The sequence below is a fragment of the Podarcis vaucheri genome (genome assembly GCF_965113315.1).
Source record: "Podarcis vaucheri genome assembly, chromosome: 9".
In the NCBI taxonomy this organism is placed as follows: domain Eukaryota; kingdom Metazoa; phylum Chordata; class Lepidosauria; order Squamata; family Lacertidae; genus Podarcis; species Podarcis vaucheri.
This window is the reverse complement of record NC_138767.1, coordinates 32,225,104-32,244,106: the sequence shown is the minus strand read 5'-3', so window position 1 is coordinate 32,244,106 and position 19,003 is coordinate 32,225,104. Positions and strand designations below refer to the sequence as shown.

The 19,003-nt window shown below is 42.5% G+C and overlaps 2 protein-coding genes across 3 annotated transcripts in view; one reads left to right on the top strand and one right to left on the bottom strand.

Annotated features, from left to right (window-relative positions):
• The first annotated feature begins 16 nt into the window (after positions 1 to 16).
• On the top strand, positions 17 to 15,228 carry MFSD8 (major facilitator superfamily domain containing 8). The gene is made up of 12 exons (XM_082237692.1): positions 17 to 323; positions 1,385 to 1,476; positions 2,505 to 2,548; positions 3,149 to 3,389; positions 4,115 to 4,228; positions 6,076 to 6,220; positions 7,148 to 7,206; positions 7,636 to 7,744; positions 9,521 to 9,655; positions 13,225 to 13,328; positions 13,406 to 13,662; positions 14,644 to 15,228. Exons 1-12 carry the CDS (start codon positions 244 to 246, stop codon positions 14,857 to 14,859), a joined length of 1,596 nt encoding a protein of 531 aa, XP_082093818.1. The 5' UTR covers positions 17 to 243; the 3' UTR covers positions 14,860 to 15,228.
• Positions 14,881 to 19,003, bottom strand: part of PLK4 (polo like kinase 4) — a 23,553-nt gene continuing 19,430 nt past the window's right edge. For both annotated transcript variants that reach the window (XM_082237597.1, XM_082237596.1), the window contains exons 12-16: positions 18,723 to 18,811; positions 18,431 to 18,581; positions 18,032 to 18,172; positions 17,374 to 17,480; positions 14,881 to 16,227 (exon numbers count right to left, since the gene is read on the bottom strand). In XM_082237597.1, coding sequence (XP_082093723.1) covers positions 16,128 to 16,227; positions 17,374 to 17,480; positions 18,032 to 18,172; positions 18,431 to 18,581; positions 18,723 to 18,811 — 588 coding nt within the window. In that variant the 3' untranslated portion in view covers positions 14,881 to 16,127. The remainder of the gene's footprint in view (positions 16,228 to 17,373; positions 17,481 to 18,031; positions 18,173 to 18,430; positions 18,582 to 18,722; positions 18,812 to 19,003) is intronic.

Here is a 19,003-nt window from a genome sequence, read left to right as displayed (position 1 = left end):
CTCACGTGACCAACAAGCGCCTGGTGTTGTTGGAGGCTGGTGGTGGTTGGTTTTTTTGTTCGCCGTCAGTCACGTGGCGCGTCACCTCACGGCTTGAACGGGAAGACGCGGAGTAAAGGAAAGGAGGGCGGCTGTGGGCGTGTGTGGAATGGCGTGATTCCCGTCCCACCCATTCCTTTCTTCCTGGTGGCGTACCTGCTCCGTCTTGCCTTCGCTGCTGCTGATGTTCTTCGTAAGCCGACCATGGCCGACGATGCTGTTTGGGAAGCTGCGCCTGAAGGGCAGGAGGAGCCTTTGCTGGACCCCCGGACCCCCAGTTGGAGGTAGGCGGAGGGGGGCTGCGCTCCGTGACGGGGTCTCGCCTCGGAGTCAGGCCCCTGAAGAAGAGCCGGTGTCGGATTGTCAGTCGCTGAGGGAAGGAAGGGCCAGGCGAGGGCGGAAGTGTTGTATTGTTGTTGTTTGGGGATTAGTGCTTATATTCCTATACTGTTCTAATTAGCACCAAAAGGTCAGTAGGCTTTGAACTTTAGAATTAAATATTATGCTTCCAGATAAAAATGTGAAGCGTCACATAATACAGTATTGGTATTATGGCGCCTCCTTTTAAAAGGGCTCTTATTATTTATTTTATTCCGGTGGCATTTTTTTAGTTGAGCCTTTGAAAGGCTTTCATTATGCCCATTTCCTGTGTTGTTGTTTTTTTAAAAAATGTTGTATTTAAATACTGAAGTCATAGAGCAGGGATTGTCAACCTGGTCCGTACCGCCCACTAAGGTGTTTCAGGATTTTAGGTGGGTGGTAGGGCACAAGCTGAATCCTCCTTCCATCGAGCACTGACGGGCGGTAAGAAAATGTTACCATCAAGAAAGGTGCATTAGTGGGCGGTAGGTATAAAAAGGTTGACTACCCCTGTCATAGGGACGCGGGTGGCGCTGTGGGTTAAACCGCAGAGCCTAGGACTTGCCAATCAGAAGGTCAGCGATTCGAATCCCCATGAGCTCCCGTTGCTCGGTCCTTGCTCCTGCCAACCTAGCAGTTCGAAAGCACGTCAAAGTGCAAGTAGATAAATAGGCACCGCTCCAGCAGGAAGGTAAACGGCATTTCCATGTGCTGCTCTGGTTCGCCAGAAGCTGCTTTGTCATGCTGGCCACATGACCTGGAAGCTGTACGCCAGCTCCCTCGGCCAGTAAAGCGAGATAAGCGCCACAACCCCAGAGTCGGTCATGACTGGACCTAATGGTCAGGGGTCCCTTTACCTTTACATTTACCCCTGTCATAGAGGGACTGCTCTGAGTGCTTATTATTCTTGAACAGATTGCTGTAAGTTAGACAAAAACAAGTGCCGAGAGTTGTTAATCTTTAAATATGTTTTCATTTGTTACAGATCTGATGGCGTTATGGAAACCCTACAGCATTACAATAGCCGGTGGAGATCCATTCGGATAATGTATCTCACAATGTTCTTCAGCAGTGTTGGTTTGTAAAATAACGTACTTTGCAGCTCCACTCCTATGTCTATATTGAATGTAAATTAAAATGCTTTATGGAAACTTTTTTAATGGAAATGTATTGTACAGTCGTACCTTGGTTCTCGAACGCCTTGGTACTCAGACATTTTGGCTCCTGAATGCCATAAACCCGGAAGTGAGTGAGCTGGCTTGCAAACATTTTTCAGAAGCCGAATAGCCGACAGAGCTTCCGGTTGAGTGCAGGAAGCTCCTGCAGCCAATCGGAAGCCATGCCTTGGTTTTCGAACAGTTCCGGGAGTCGACAACCAAGGTACGACTGTACATGTTTTGGCCACAGTATGGAGGAAATGCCAAAATTTAGTTGGGTGGTAATGAATATTTATGTTATGTCCATTAATTTCAATAGGTCTACTGAGTAAAACAGCTGAATACCAACCATTTTAAGTGTAGACTGGTTCTCAGTGCACTCTTGTCTAATTTGGAGGAAGTGAACTGCTGTTTATCCTGGTTTTTTTTTAAAAGGTTAATGTTCAAGAAAATCTTCCTGCAAATATTTTGCTTGCAGCTATAATTTGGTTTCCTCCCATAAGCTGCTATAGTGGGATTCTTATGTGATAAAGCTGTAGGAAGACTCTTAATCCAAATATCAGTTTTTCCAAATATCAGTTTTTCCAAAGTCTAACTCAACTGGTTTCAGTTCAACCTGAATAACTGGCCATAAACTCTGATACCTTGTGCCTTAATTAAAGCATGTGACTTTGTTAGGGGAAGAAAGCTCTGTTGGATCATATATTTAAGGAGTGAGCCATAGATTTATGATTGTTTAGTTGGACACATGCTACTAAAAAGCCAATAGGAATAAAACAGAAAAGGTAATATATGCCTCCATAAAATTATAAGGGAACAGGTTGTACTTTGATTTTTCTGTGGACTTTGAACATTTAGGGACACAATCCTTTTATTCAGACAGATATATGAAGAATGTTATGTAATGATTTAATAATAGAAGCATAACTTCAATTATTTACATTGCAGGTTTTTCTATTGTGATTATGTCAATATGGCCCTATCTTCAACAGGTAACCATGAGAGTTTGAATTAGTTATCTGTTTTGTACTTGACTATGAATGGGTTTCTTTGTTGTGATATTTGAAGTGGTTGTCTTAATCTGGGGTGATTTATGTCAATTTTGCAAATTCAGGCTGCTGAATCAAAAGAGGTTTAGTTTAAAACCCTGTTTTTCAAAATACTACTATTTAACATTCATTCACTGTTTTATGGCTCATCTAAAGTGTGAAGAAAATGTAGTTGAATACTACCCATTGGTTATACCTTAGCATTGTAGCAGTGCTATTGAGAAAGCAGTTCATAATTATTTTCATAAATTGGGCATTAAGCAGGGTGGTTTTTAAAAAGCATCTTCCAAATATAGTCCCTTATTAGTTCTACGGTGGGCTTGCTCACATTATTTTCTGTCACCTTGCAATGCATTATACCTTTCAACTGTCTCTTTCCAAATAATTCTTAGTTTTAGCTAATGGATAAATTCAGTAATACAACAATACCTCAAAGTATTTATATTACCTTGGGAAATGTTGTGATGCTGTTTGTAAAACTCTTGCTGGGAACTGATGAATGAGATGTGCTTGTTTTTGAAGTTACTTTTGTTGTTTCCATAGATAGATAAAACTGCAGATCCAAGTTTCCTGGGCTGGATTATTGCTTCATATAGCATTGGTCAGATGATAGCTTCCCCCTTCTTTGGCACATGGTCCAATTACAGACCAAGAAGAGAGCCTCTTGTAGTTTCAACTACCATTTCAGTGGCTGCTAACTTTCTTTATGCCTATGTCCATTTACCTACATCACACAACAAATACTACATGCTGGTTGCTCGAGCTCTGGTGGGGTTTGGCGCAGGTAATTGTAGAAACATTTACATGGAAGATTGACAGTTGTTGTGTACTATTTAAGGCAGCTATGCTGTTAGGTTAATCAGAATCTCATAAGCAGCTATGAAATTTATCTTGCTTCATAGCGCCACTTGCTACATCACTAGCAAGGTGTAATTCAGAAATTGTGTAAATATATAATTTCCATTGTTGCTTAACTTCAAAATATAGACTCATGTCTCCCAATTTTACCAGGTGAGTTGCCCATAGTTCTCTGTGGCCTTGCATCTGAGTCAATGGTAGCCCAAAGGTGCAATATTTTTAAGTAGCTGACTCAGTAGTGACAGAGATCCACTGTGAAATCGGAGGTTCTGAAAGAGCTGCTATATAAGAGGTTTGGCAAGAGTAAAAGCATGGGGAATTTAGTGCAGTTTCCTCAGGAGCCTTTTACACATTAAGCTTCAAAAATGCTATGTAAGAAGCATGAGCTATTAACTCCTGTCTGCTAAAAAGTACCAAGTTACTGAAAAGTTTTAACAGCTGAAATTAGATGGATACAGTTGTGAATAATCACTTCAGCGAAAAGGTGTCTCTGTAATCAGATGACTTTCAATATCTGTGAATCTCTTTAAAATAAGACATGGCGGAAAAGGAATAAGTGTTACATTTCTAGTAATTTAGGTAAACAAAATAAATTCCTAATGTTTTATTTGTGTCAAGTAAACGTACTTCCTTCTGTTCATCTTTCTTTAGGAAATGTAGCAGTAGTTCGGTCATACATTGCTGGTGCCACCTCTCTTACTGAAAGAACTAGCGCCATGGCAAACACTAGTGCTTGCCAAGCAGTGGGTTTCATACTGGGACCAGGTACAACGTAGGTTGTATTTTCATTATTTTCAAATGAAACCTGATGTGTATGTGGAAACTTGGCATTCTGAATCAGAAAGACTTCAAATGTTACTTCAAACATTTGCATATGTATGTGTAAATTTAATTTTCCTGCTGTGTTAAAGTAAGCTTTAGTTAAAACAGTATTTGGAAGTTGCAAGCTCAAATTCTAAGGATGATACTGAGGGGTATGAAGATGGTTTATCATATGCTTTTAATGTACTGAAGCAGCAGGTATGGGTAATAGTTCCTAATTTAGGCCTGGAAAAAATGGGGCCATTTCCACATCAAAAGCACTCGGGTTCCATGCACCTCAATATCTATGGTGCTTTTCATTTATGGTGACTACATTGGGGGACAATGTTAGTAGTTCATCATGCTCTCTAACATCTATCTGGGGTGGGGAATCTATGGCCAAAGCACTGATGTTTCTGTGAGTAACTGGCCTTTCATAGGAAAAGGGTTCCCTGTCCCTTGTCTACAGCTTAGTAAGAGGTACATTAAGCAGGCAAGTGAATCAGACCTTATTGAGCTTAGGGCTCAATAGGACTTTCTCCCATGTAAGTGTGTAGGATTGCAACATAAGGATAATGTGTTCTTTCTATTATAAGAACACAGAATGTTTATGTTTAATAATTATAATTTTCACAAGGATCTTTTCTATATATACATTATAGGCAGCATTAAAGTCATCATTTCAATCCATGGAATCCATATACAGTGGTGCCTTGAAAGACGAAATTAATTGGTTCCGCAAGTTTTTTCTTCTTGCGAGTTTTTCGTCTTGCGAAGCACGGTTTCCCATAGGAATGCATTGAAAATCAATTAATGCGTTCCTAGGGAAACCGCTTGCCAGGCTGGCGGTGCTGAGAAGGGCTTTTCTCCCCACCGCAAGCCTTCAGGACAGGTAGGGGAACAGAGGGGAAGGCGCGCAGCGCTTTCCCTCTGTTCCCGGGGCTTGCGTGGGAGGAGGGTTTTTCCTCCCCGCCGCCAACATTCAGAACAGCATTCTGAATGTTGGCGGTGGGAAGGAAAACCCTCCTCCCACCCCAAGTCTTCAGGAAAGCCATCCGATGCCGCGCGGCGGGAGGAGGCGTCCCCCCCGCCCGGCATCAGAGCTTCGTTCCGATGCCGCGCGGCGGGAGGAGGCGTTCCCCCCCCCGCCCGGCATCGGAGCTTCGTTCCGACGCCGCGAGGCGGGAGGAGGCGTTCCCCCACCCCCGCCCGGCATCGGAGCTTCGTTCCGACGCCGCGCGGCGGGAGGAGGCGTTCCCCCACCCCCGCCCGGCATCCGAGCTTCGTTCCGATGCCGCGCGGCGGGAGGAGGCGTTCCCCCACCCCCGCCCGGCATCCGAGCTTCGTTCCGATGTCGCGTGGCGGGAGGAGGCGTTCCCCCACCCCCGCCCGGCATCCGAGCTTCGTTCCGATGCCGCGCGGCGGGAGGAGGCGTTCCCCCCCCCGGCATCGGAGCTTTGTTCCGATGCCGCGCGGCGGGAGGAGGTCCGAGGACAGTGGGGAAGACGCGCTGCGCTTCCCCGCTGTCCCGGAGATTTCCCTATGGGCTGTCGTCTTGCGAGGCAAGCCCATAGGGAAATTCGTTTTGCGAAGCGCCTCCAAAACGGAAAACCCTTTCGTCTAGCGGGTTTTCCGTCTTGCGAGGCGTTCGTCTTGCGGGGTACCACTGTAATTTGAAGTGATTTATTTTTGTTTTGTGGAATAAATGCACTGTTCTTATGAAATATTTTGGATTCCATGTTCAGAGCAAAACATCAATATTTGAACATGCTCTTAATGTTCTGTTTTAACTCTATTCTGTTTTGGATTAGTTTTTCAGACCCTCTTTACGCTTATTGGAGAACAAGGAGTCACATGGAGAACCATTCATCTTCAGATAAACATGTACACCACACCAGCACTATTTGGAGCTCTCCTAGGAATCATCAACATTGTTTTGATATTTGCTATGTTTAGGTAATTAGAAACTGAGACTGTTCTAAGACACCAAGTGTTTATCCTTGATTTCTCTTTTGTGCGGGGTAGGGGTGTCTATGCATATGTGATTTTTAAAATCTTTGTTCCTCTTTGGGACTTCTAGATTTTATTTTCTTCTTGGATCTAATGAGTGCGCAATCTGGATAAATGTATTTTGGTCCTATTTTAATTCCTTAATGTACACTATACAGTAGTGGCTGACCTTAGCAATGGCAAGTTCTTCCTGGCCTTTATAGGGAAGAAATTATCTCTAACTTTGCGCAAATAATATAATTCATTTTCCATGCTAGTTTTTACGGACTTCTGGGAAGCTTTCAAACTTTTCTCAAATTATTGTCATTTAGGGATTTATTTTCCTATTCTGAAAATTAGAAAAACCATCTCCATGATACAGAGTTGAAAGTGGAGGACTTGCCACTAAGAGTTTTGAAGTCTTGGAGCAATCAAGTCCGAACTGTATGCCAAATTCCTTGGAGTAGAAATAGAAGTTTAGTTTGGGAGTAATCTGAACTTCATTTTTTCCAGAATAAATTACTGAGGACTGTACTTGTTATCTTCTAAGAGCATGGCTTCATTTTTCTGAGAAGGTGAAATTGAAATCTTGCTGGTGGGAATGAGGGATCATTTATACTCATTTCATTATCAGGCTAACTAACTGCCCACCAGCAAGATTTCAATTTCACCTCAGAAAAATTACTTCAACATGACCTAGAAAGTTACTGAACTGATTTTGACACAAAGGATTTTGAGGAATTGGGTTAGAAATGATAATAAAATGAAGTGGTTAAATATTAAAAACCACTGGGAACATAACATGATATTACAAGATTGGGTGTTGAAATGTTCTGCTGTAGCTTGCAAAGCTTCCTTAGTGCATTAATTATTTTAATGAATAATTATTTTTAGAGAACATCATGTAGATGACATGGGAAGACCACAAAGCAGCATTAACTTTGAAACTGAAGGTAATCTTTTTGTAGAAAACTTGAAATAAAATATTGTAGTACACTTTGGAATATAAATAGAAAGAAATGGCTACTGTGAAACTTCACATACAAAGGGCACTATCCAATGAAGTAGTTCTGCTAGTACAAGGATTTGTAACTTCTATTCTTTGGTTAAACTATTATGAGAAACCATAGCTTCCTGTTACATTTCAGCTCTGAAACAATAGCTCAGTCTCTGGTTTAATATTCTAGATAGTAACCCAGGAGTAAACTCTAGTTTTCCAGATGTAACAGAAAACATTTTCTGTTCTAGTTCATAAGCGAAAAGGAGGAAAGGACTGCAGGGGCTTGCCTCATTTTGACTTAATAAACAATGATTTATTAAACCAAGGTCATTACATCTGAACTGTGTAACACTTTCCTATTATTCCTTTTTTTATTATTCAGAAAACGAGCAGAGGAGTCAAGATAGTCAAGCAACCATTGACCATGTGGCTGTTGTATCAACAAACCTTCTTTTCCTTGTTGTCCTATTTGTTTTTGCAGTCTTTGAAACGTGAGTATACTTGATTCTCCAATATCTGTTTTTGTAGCAGTACAGTAAGACCCAAAGTCATAGCAATAAGAAACTCAGCTGTATTCCCATAAGCAGTTCATATTGGAAATCTCTCCTAATAACCCCAATATAAGAAGATCAAATTTGATAGTTGAGGATACACAACTGAAATTTCAGCTGGCACAGCATCTCTTCTCAGGCTTTTGGCTAATGTCAAGTGTAGCACATTATACAGCACAATAAATATATGTAGCACTTACTATATAAGCAAAAATAAAGCTGTCCCAGATCCAGCCTCACATGGAGTTTACAGAAATTGGGAGAGGCAGAGAGAGGTACCACATACATGTTCAGGGAGAGGCATTAAAGTTCCTCAAGGAAAAATGTGATAAATTATAAACCCATATTCCAATTTAATGTGTAGATATTGCTCTAGTTTTAAGGATGTGCTGATATGGGATTTAAAAAACAAGATAAGTCATTATGATAATGCTTCATCTAAGTTAGTACAAATTCCAGAACATTCACATCCAGTCAAAAATTCAGTGGTGTATAAAATGAAATTTTAGGTCTCTAAACATTTCAGTATCCAGACAGAAAAACACACATTCTTAATATTTGTTGCTCGTCCTCTCAGATCTTTCAAAAGGTGGTTGGTTTTTCTCGGCAGGTGTTTCTCACATCTTTAGCAATGCCTCGTAAAATAATGGTGATGACCTACTTCTTATTCTCCTGCTTTACCACCTTACCGTAGTCAATCTGTTTGTTATCAAATATCTACATTTATTGTATAGCTGAGAGATGGTTTAAGCCAGGGATCCACCATCCTTTTTGGACTAGTGGGCACATTTTGAATTTCGAAATGGCATTTATCATCATTGCAGTGCGGCTCAAAACCCCCTTTTATAAGTGAGGGAAATGGTGCATGAAACAGAGGAGTACAATAACTTTTATACATCAGTTCAAAGCAAAGCCTTAGCTATTCAGCTTGTTACATTTCACACAGCATAGCAACATACTTGGCTAAAGGCCTTCAGCTGGTAAACTCTTCATCTTTCTCACCAACAGTTCTCTTTGCTAAGCATTCACTTCTACTAACAGCCCAACTAATGATTTGTTTCAGTTCTTACTTAACGTGGCTTCTTTTCGCAGAATCCTCCTCTACATACTTTTGGCTTTCTCCATTTTCTATAATCTTTCTCATAATTCCATAAGGGCATCATACAACACAAAGTCAGAGTACAGTCACGTTGAAGCTTTCTCCATAATTGTATTTCTGTACTAGGAAACACTTAACCCATTGAATTTCAGCCTGCCATGCAACTGTTAAATGTAGGAGAACCCTATTTTCCCCTCAATGCCAATCCTAGTCCAAAGCCTAGGGTGCTATCCTATGCCTTCTTAATTAGGAGAAAGCCCCATTAAACACAGAGATTAATTTCTGAGTAGATAGGTGTTGCCTTGTACTGTAAGTTAACTATACAGTGAACAGTTTTGTAGTAGTATTTGCAGAAAATATCTTAAAGGGGCAACATGAACTGAGGTGAACCACCATAGGAAGATGCATTCTAGTTGCTTGGGGAAGGAAGGGCAAAGTATGACAAGTCCAAGGGCTAAAAAAAATAAGACAGAAGCAGAAACCTGTAACAAAGGAAGGGAAAACCAGCAGCTCTTTAGGACCCCAGAGATTCCTGTTGCCTGGTGTCCAAATAACTCACTTATCAATCACCGTAGGCACAATTTGAGAATACTAATTTGTTTTATTTTATTCTCTAGCATAGCCACACCGTTGACAATGGATATGTATTCCTGGACCAGGAAAAAAGCAGTGTTTATCAATGGATTAATCCTTGGTGCAGTTGGCATTGAATCTGTCATTGTATTTTTAGCAGTTAAAGTACTTTCCAAAAGGTAAGTTACTAAGTATGATAGCAACAAATTCTGAAATTAATAATAATAATAATAATAATTGTTTATTTATATCCCACCCTCCCAGCCGAAGCTGGGCTCAGGGCGGCTAACAACAATCAAAATAATCCAACATTCTAAAAACATTCATTATAAAATTAATTAAAATCAAATTAATGGCAACCATTAAGCAACATTCTGTGCAGATTGCCAGAGGAGGGGGTCAGGCTGCGCCCTGATCAAAGGCCTGGTGGAACAGCTCTGTCTTGCAGGCCCTGCGGAAAGATGTCAGGTCCCACAGGGCCCTAGTCTCTTGTGACAGAGCGTTCCACCAGATTGGAGCCGCAGCCAAGAAAGCCCTGGCTCTAGTTGAGGCCAGCCTAACCTCTCTGTGGCCTGGGATCTTCAGGATGTTTTTATTTGCAGACCGTAAATTTCTCTGTGAGACATACCAGGAGAGGCGGTCCCGTAGGTACGAGGGTCCTAGGCCGTATAGGGCTTTAAAGGTTAAAACCAGGACCTTAAACCTGATCCTGTACTCCACCGGGAGCCAGTGCAGCTGGTATAGTACTGGATGAATATGATCTCGCAGCGAAGACCCCATAAGGAGTCTCGCCGTGGCATTCTGCACCCGCTGGAGTTTCTGGGTCAGTCTCAAGTGCAGCTCCACATAGAGCGAGTTACAATAATCCAGTCTGGAGGTGACCGTCGCGTGGATCACAGTGGCTAGGTCAGGGCGAGAGAGATAAGGAGCCAACTGCTTAGCTTGGCGGAGATGAAAAAATGCCGCCTTTGTTATAGCTGTAATCTGCGCCTCCATAGAGAGGGAGGTATCGAAGATTACACCCAAACTCTTAACGGACGATGCTGGCACTAATTGCACCCCTGCAAGAGATGGGAGTTGCCCCCTCAATCCCATATCGCCCCGTCCCAGCCAGAGGACCTCTGTCTTCGAAGGATTTAACTTCAACCGGCTCCCACGTAACCATCCAGCCACAGCTTCCAGACATCTGGTCAGTGTGTCTGGGGCTGAGTCAGGATGGCCATCCATCAACAGATAGAGTTGGGTGTCATCGGCATACTGATGGCAACCCAGCCCAAAACTCTGGGCGAGGGGGCGCATAAAGATGTTAAAAAGCATCGGGGAGAGAATCGCACCCTGAGGCTCTCCACACACCAAGGAGTGGCGCGATGACAATTCCCCCCCAAGCGCCACCCTCTGTTCCCAACTAGAGAGAAACGAGCGCAGCCATTGAAGGACTGTGCCCTGGACCCCCACATCGGCAAGGCGGTGGTCCAGGAATTCGTGATCGACCATGTCGAAGGCTGCTGACAGGTCTAGAAGAATCAGCAGCCCCGACCCGCCTCGATCCAGCTGCCTGCGGAGATCATCTGTTAGGGCGACCAGAGCCGTCTCAGTCCCATGACCAGCACGGAAGCCGGACTGGAATGGATCCAAAGCAGATGTTTCATCCAGAAACCTACCAAGCTGTTCAGCAACCGCTCTCTCAATCACCTTACCCAGGAATGGAAGATTCGAAACCGGGCAGTAATTGGATAGATCTAAGGGATCTAATGATGTTTTCTTTAAGAGCGGGTGCACCACTGCCTCCTTCAGTTCCCCTGGGAATACCCCAGTGCCAAGGGACAAATTGATGATATCACCCAGGGGGGGGGGCGCACCTCGTCTGGACACGCTCCAATCAGCCAGGACGGGCACGGGTCAACAGGACAGGTGGTGGGCTTTCCAGCTCGGAGGAGTCTGTCCACATCGGCTGGGGATATCCGGTCAAAGTGGTCCAATACTGGACCCGAGGACAGTCGAGGGGCCTCCAGTTCTTTTATTGTATCCAAATTGACAGGGAGGTCATGGCGGAGCAACAGGACCTTCTCCGCAAAAAAGCTCGCAAATGCCTCACAGCTGTGTGTCAAATTGTTATTTAAATTTGGCTGTCCTTCAAAGGACGTTAAAGACCTAATTATACTAAATAATTGCGCCGGGCGAGAGCTAGCGGAGGCAATGGAGGCTGAGAAGTAGGACTTCTTAGCGGCCTTCACTGCCATCTCGTAGGTTTTCATAAAAACGCTATAAGATGTTCTTGAGGCTCTGTCACAGGCACCCCGCCATACTCGCTCTAGCCGTCTGAGGTCCCGCTTCATTTTCCGAAGCTACCTCGGTAAACCAGGGAGCCCGGTTTCTGCGGGGTCGCAGAGGGCGCCTATGTGCGATCTCATCGATGGCTGCTAGGAGCTGGATATTCCAGCCCTCAACAAGCTCAGTCAATGAGTCACCAGGGGGAGCAAGGTCCCGCAAGGCCTGACGGAATCTATCAGGGTCCATCAGCCTCTGCAGGCGAGCCCAAATTGGCTCGCCACCTAAGCAGGGTGGGGGTGGAAAATCAACCCTGGCTTTCAGAGCGTAGTGATCAGACCATGGCACCTTCATCGAAGGAGACATGATCACATCTATACCGACGCCAAAAATCAAATCCAGCGTGTGGCCTGCTTGATGTGTGGGGCCCGAAACAAACTGGGAGAGCTCAAGTCGCCATGGAAGACACCAGGTCCAGAGCCTGTGAGGAGGGAGTGGCATCAGCATGGATGTTGAAGTCCCCCAATACCAATAGGTTAGGGAACTCCAAGGCCCAGCCGGCCACCGCCTCCAGCAGGCCTGACAAGGTGGCTGTTGCTGTGCTAGGTGGCCGGTACACCAGCCAGACAGCCAAGCTGACCTCGGAGCCCCACACTAGGCCAACACATTCAATGCCGGGGATCGATGGCGATGGTAGAGCCCTGAAAGAACAATCTTCCCGGATTAATAATGCCACCCCTCCCCCCCCCCGGCCCACAGTCCGCGACTGGTGGAGAATGGAGAAACCCGGGGGCGCCATCTCTCGTAAGGTAACAGTTTCCCCTTCGCGCACCCAGGTCTCCGTCACACAAGCCAGGGCAACCCCCTGCGAGGTGAAGAAATCTCGCAGGGTGGCGGTTTTGTTGCCTATAGACCTGGCATTGCACAACACCAGTGACGGAGGTGAGTAATCCTTGCTCACCCTACCTTCGTCTCTCGGGATGGGGCGCAGATTGGAAGGGGTATGAGCATATCCGTATCTCGACCCCCTTCGCCTATGACATCTGCCCCCACCGCCATACCTCCCTCGCCCCACTACGGTAGCAATCCCAAGCCTCAAACCAACCTCCATTTACAAAATAGAAAAACAAATCAAACCAAAAACAATAGTACCAAACAAAACAAATCCCCACCCCACTCAATATCCAACACCAAACCAAAATAAAAACCACCGTTCACGGTGGTACAACAAAGTAAAAAGTAAAAAAAAAAGTAAAAGGTTTGATGAACTCTAGGTTGCAAATGATTGTCCATAAACCTTTCTAAACTAGTTGCTTGTAGCACTAGTAGCACCCTGATCCCCAGAGTGCACCTACCAACATACCTATATTTTTAAGAAAAGCAAACAGACTTTAGATTAGCTGCATCTTGCATCGTACGCAGGGTTGGTTTAGTTAGCCTAAGTATGAATATTGTAATCATGGTTTTCATTATCTGACAGGACTGGTGAACGTGCTATACTCTATGGAGGCCTAGTGATTATCTTGGTTGGATTCTTTGTCTTACTACCGTGGGGACATCAGTTACCTAATATCCAGTGGGAAGGTACAAATATTAATATTAAACTTCTAAGCTTCCTACTGAATATCTGTATATGATACCTTTTATTTGCTTTTTCACAGATATAAAGAATAATTCTATTCCAAGGATGACTTTTGGTGAAAGCCTTGCCTCTCTCCGGACACTAGAATGGATGCTTCCATCCAGTAATACTACTGAAGCAACAGGATGTCCTATGTCACAGTCCTGGTGCCTCTATACTCCAGTCATCTATTTGGGCCAATATATCACTACTGTCATTCTACTAGGACTTGGTTATCCAGCCTGTAATGTTATGTCTTACACTTTATATTCAAAGATCATAGGACCAAAGCCCCAGGTAAGAAAGATTTTTGTGATGTGTGTAGATAAGGTCTTTTCTACAAATAACAAAATTAATTTCTAATTTTGCTATGAACTTTTGCAAGAGTGCCAGAAAACTTGCTGAACTTGGAATAATGTTTCATTGTCTTGATGAGTGTTTTCTTGCTGGAGGAGTTCTGTGCCATCACATGAGGAAAACACCATAGAGCAGTGGCACTTTGTTGTAGTCTAGTCAATCCAATTGTAGCAGGGGAGGTCACAAGTTATATCCAACTAAACCATTGCATATGTGGGATGGAGCTCCTCATCCCACACATCCCTTGCATCAACCCCAAATCTGCTCTCACTGCAACCAACCAAATGCCTGTAGGAAGCCCACAAGCAAGATCTGAGTGCAGCAGTGCTTTCCCCTCCTGCATTTCTCACCAGCAGGTATTCAGGCACATCCTGCCTCTGACAGTCTTATATGTTTGTCTGATACAGGGGAAAACTACTCATCCTTCCCAAGTTTATTCTTTCTCCCATTTCTTCTCTACCCTGTGGTGTCTGTGGGAAAGTGAAGCCTCAGGAGTGTCAAGACTATGCAGCTCCAAGTGAGAGTGGAGAAAGTACCATATGCCACTCCCTTAGCAACACATGCTGCCAAGTTATGTGTGGCAGAGAAAGTGGCCTTGTTTACACAACATACTATGTAGCAGCAAGACAGGATATGTAGAAATTGAAGTTAAATGCCACATAAGTCTGTTTCCTGGCCACATCAGAGGGGATATGCAAGGCCATGGGTTCACTTTTGGGCCCATTCCAGCTTATCTATCTAATGTTTGTATGCAAACATCTAGTTAAATTGTCTTTTTTAAAAAGGTGGCCTAAAAGTCCATTTTAATCAATTTTAGAGTTAGAAATAAGTTTTTTTTGATAAGAATGGCTTGATAATAGCTTGTGTTTGAATGTTTCAGAAGTTTCGCATCAGCACTCAAAATTCTCTGATCTGTTCTAGGGTGTCTACATGGGCTGGTTGACTGCCTCTGGAAGTGCTGCACGTATACTTGGCCCAGTCTTTGTCAGTCAACTCTACACGTACTTGGGACCCCGCTGGGCATTCAGCTTAATATGTGGAATTGTTCTCCTCTCTCTCTTACTTTTGGAAATTGTGTACAAGAGACTTGTTGCATTTTCTGTCCTATATCAGAGACTTCAAGAGCAGATCTCCTAGCTGTGGGTAACTATTGTTCAATCTTTTTTTTTTTTTTTTGTAGCCAGTGTGTCCTATAGAAATGCTATGTTTTACTGCTGATAATTTATTGTCAGACATATCACTGGTACAGCACTGAACATGATAATAAAACAGTTTTGATGTGTATAGTTCCAAAAGTTCACACAGTTCCTAATTCTACTTACTGTGGTAGTGTACTTCTTAAATTGCCTTGATTCTGTGAATCAGGTCTTATTAAAAGTGTTTTTCAAACACAGCTTGAAAAAAACTTTGTATTTAGGCACTTTTATAATTAGCTACCTCTTCTAAATTTTAACGAGTGCTTTCTAACATGACTTAGCAGAAACTAATAAATGGTCTCACTTATAAGTATCTTGTTGACAGTTCTTGTTTTATAGTCATACAGAATATTTTATACAAAGAAAATTGTTTCAGAGCGTTTTTTGGTTTGGACAGAAGTACAGCCAAGCGACAACTGTCCAAGATGAGAAAGAAGAGTGTTGCACCCAGGGAGCAGGGTTTCACTGGCACAGAATCCTTCCACCTCTGTGACACAGCCCTCCCTGGTCATGATAATACATCAGACCATCTGCTGCAGGAGGAAAGCTATACAAGCTGTGTTTTTACTTGTGCAAGCATTTGGATACAACTCCATATGCGCAGGTGTGCAAATGATTATGGATTGCTATTGTAGAAGTGCAATTTTATTGACAAATTATAGTGTATTTAGTAGAACATACCTCAGCATTTGTGTTGAATAAAGCAAGGGGTCTGAACAGTTACCACTGCATTTATTTTTTAAAGGTTCTTTGCAGGGTTATATCATTAGAAAAACAGTTAGAAAAATATAAAAATTATAAAACAATACACTTTACATATCAGCTGAAAGTAACATAAAATACAAAGTATTTACAGGCACAAATACTGTAACTGCAGAGATGTTATTTGATGCCAGAGTTATAAGAACAGTAGAGAATAACACACAAACACACATACAGAGTTCAGACTCCCTTCATGGAAAGTAAGAAGCACCAGTGGTCACAGCAGTTTCTATAATCCATTATATAAAAATGCAAGTAATTTGGCCTTGATTGGTCATACTTTAAAAAGCTTTACAAGTGCTTAGCTAAGCAGAACACAGCAACTCTTATGGTCATATGCTTTAACCAGTCAGGAAGGTCCGAGTTCATTGAAGAAGCTCTGCTTCATGCCACCACAGTAGGTAATTTCATCACCACCAAGTTATTAGCCTTCATGTTCCAAGTTTGTCAGTGCGGACCAGCTGGATTGGTAAACATTACCAGAATGGAAGATAAACAATGCAACTTCTCTTTGATGTACTCTGGCAATTTTTCATTCTCTCCATACCTAGGAAACAGTAAAATATTTAGATGAATAGATTTAACAGCACATATATAAAATATACCCAGTACTGATTTCAGCAAGTTAACATTTTGGTCCAGTGCCAGTATACAGTTGCTCCTTTTAAAGCCATGCTTAAGAAGCTAGAAGGCTTTGTTAATTCCAAATTCACTCCGTCAGTATATAAACCAGATATTCCAACCTGAGGGGCTGTTATTCTAGCAAAACTTATATCACCAGATCCAAAACTAATGGCTTAATGCAGTTCTTATTTAATATGCAAATTTCAAAGCAAATGAAGTTCATTGTCCTCATATTGCCTCCTGGAAGATGGTGACTTTTGACAGCCCAGAAGCGTAGCTCTGCAATGTTGCCCAGCAGTACTAGACCCCACTACATATTGAGCGTTGGGCTGAAGCTGTAAGTACAGCCATTCAATTTTACCTATTGCTTTTAACCCCATATTGCAGATTGAGCTGAAAAAGCAGTGCAGTTCAGGCTGGAGGGCTGTGCTGAGAAAAAGTAGCTGTTAACAGTAGATTACATAGAATTACTGTAATACTGCAAGTCAGAAGTGAGGTTGAAGTGGACCCCCACCCACTCAACACCTCAGATTGCAAACAAAGGTCAATCTACTTAAATTGCCCCCTTGGACTTCCTCCCAGGCTGAATCAGAACAATCAGTGCAGGCAACAGCCTTGTGTTCAGTTGACAGGCATGTGGACTGGTTGAAAAAGTATTTTCAGTGCTGTACAAAGATTTTAAAAAAGACTATAGGTACCCACTATAAGCCTGTGGGTAGAGTCTAAAAGACACAATATAAGAAGGGAAAACAGGTAGAGGGACAGGAAAATTAGCAGATAAACATTTGTATAGTTAGGATATTCTACTTTTACTACTTATAGTGCATCTAGTTTTCTCTTTTGTATATATCTTTGTTACTCCCACCAATTATTAACTTAGGCTAGAGTGAGAGTTACCAATACACAGTAGTACAACATTTACAGCAGCAGCAAATGCTATTATGTATGACATACAAGGAATGGTACTTCAAGGTCATACAACTTCTAAAGTTACAGTACCAATACAAAATGTTGGAAAAGTAACTGAAATAATCAGGAATGTGCTATCAGTATCAAAACTGACACTCACCTCACTGTGTCACCAGCTGGAGATGTATATGTGATGGAGGAAACGCCAGCTTGAGCTACCAACTGGGATCCATCATTAAACTGAACCCATACTGCTCCACTAGTCAGCTAATAGGGAAAAATATTGTAGAATTAGTTTGCACTGAAATACAACAATGAACTCTTTCCCAGTGCTTTATCTTTCTAGTCAAGAAGCTTTATTTAGCTTGGATTGACACAGCACAGCCATGCTAAGTTGCACCTGAAGGTTCACTTCCTTCAGAAGACTTGTTCTTCCAGAAGTAGAATTTGGATACAATCCACTGTGTTTTGTCATGCAAGATAGACAATCCCGATTTTGCCCATTTTGTGCAACCTAGTTAGTATTTTGTGTAGCTTCAGCACATTCTTATGCAGGTTCTGACAATTTGTACAAGGAGAACGCATTCCAGTTTAAAGTGCAGAAAGTAACTAGGTACAAAGCTTTGCATTCTTCCATTAACTACTTCCTGATCTGCAACAGATTTTGAGGCAAATAAGTAAAATAAATAAATAAAACTCAATAGGGAACAGAGCTGATTCCATGCATCATCAATTATACTATCAGTTCCTTTTCAGTAGAAGTATAACAACTGCTGCATTACAGCTCATCTTCCTTGGCTGTTGATTACCAAGCTCACCTGAGAAGCCCAGCCAACATTCTTTACAAAGACAGACTTTAACAGTTGAGCTGAATTTACAGCACACTCATTTGGGTGACTTAGGGTGCTCCTTGATTCAGTTGTTGCTGATGTAAATGCAGATCCTTCATAAGCCGATATCTGGAATATAATTATGAAAATAGCAGTTGTGAGCCATAAAGCCATGATATACTTCAGTGTTTAAATGGTCACCTCTCTTGAGTGTACCTTGCCTGACTTGGGTTTCAGACCTACCTAGTTAAAATATGAAACAACCCAATACCATTGGCTCTACTCATCTTAAACTTTTTTTTTTACTTGACAGGTTAAATTTAGCCTTCCAGCATAGTGTTTCTTAGGGCTCAAATAAAAGCAAGAACTACACACTCATGTACTTACCGGGGGATTAATGTTAGGCACTTCACTTGAAGCATCAGAGCTGGTGGCGGTATCTCTCTTCATCAAGGCTATTTCCGCCAAAGAAGGGCTTGTATCTGGCAAAGTGGGAGGGAGCACTAAAGCCTTTGGAGACTCAGGATTTCCTGGTTTCCTGGTAATGGAAGAATTATGCTCACATGTTTAAACTTTCCAACTTCCACTAAGAATATCAAAAGGCACAAACTAAAAATTTCACGTGGAGAGTGAGAAACATGTGCAACTGAAAAAAATAGTAATACAAGAGGCTGCTTACCGCCCAACAATAATGGGGAAAAATGGAACACTTCCATTTCTTTCTTCAGCCAAAATTGCAGATTCCAGTGCAAGACAAATGCGATGTCCCTATATTGAAAAATAGAAAACTTGCATTAAAACATGCTAACACTTTCAAAAAGGGCAGTAATTCAATACTCGGGGACAGTGGGCAGAGGCAACGAAGAAAACATTAATGTATTGTGCTAAATTAAAAGGTACAGGGGGGGTTTAACCTTCCTATTGCATGACATCAAGTATGATCAATGTTAAACAGTATAA

Coding starts and splice junctions, on each gene's coding strand:
- MFSD8 (XM_082237692.1), top strand. CDS start 244: ATGGCCGACGATGCTGTTTGGGAAGCTGCGCCTGAAGGGCAGGAGGAG. Junction 1,477..2,504: donor AATGTTCTTCAGCAGTGTTG/GTTTGTAAAATA, acceptor TTTACATTGCAG/GTTTTTCTATTGTGATTATG. Junction 2,549..3,148: donor TATGGCCCTATCTTCAACAG/GTAACCATGAGA, acceptor TTGTTTCCATAG/ATAGATAAAACTGCAGATCC.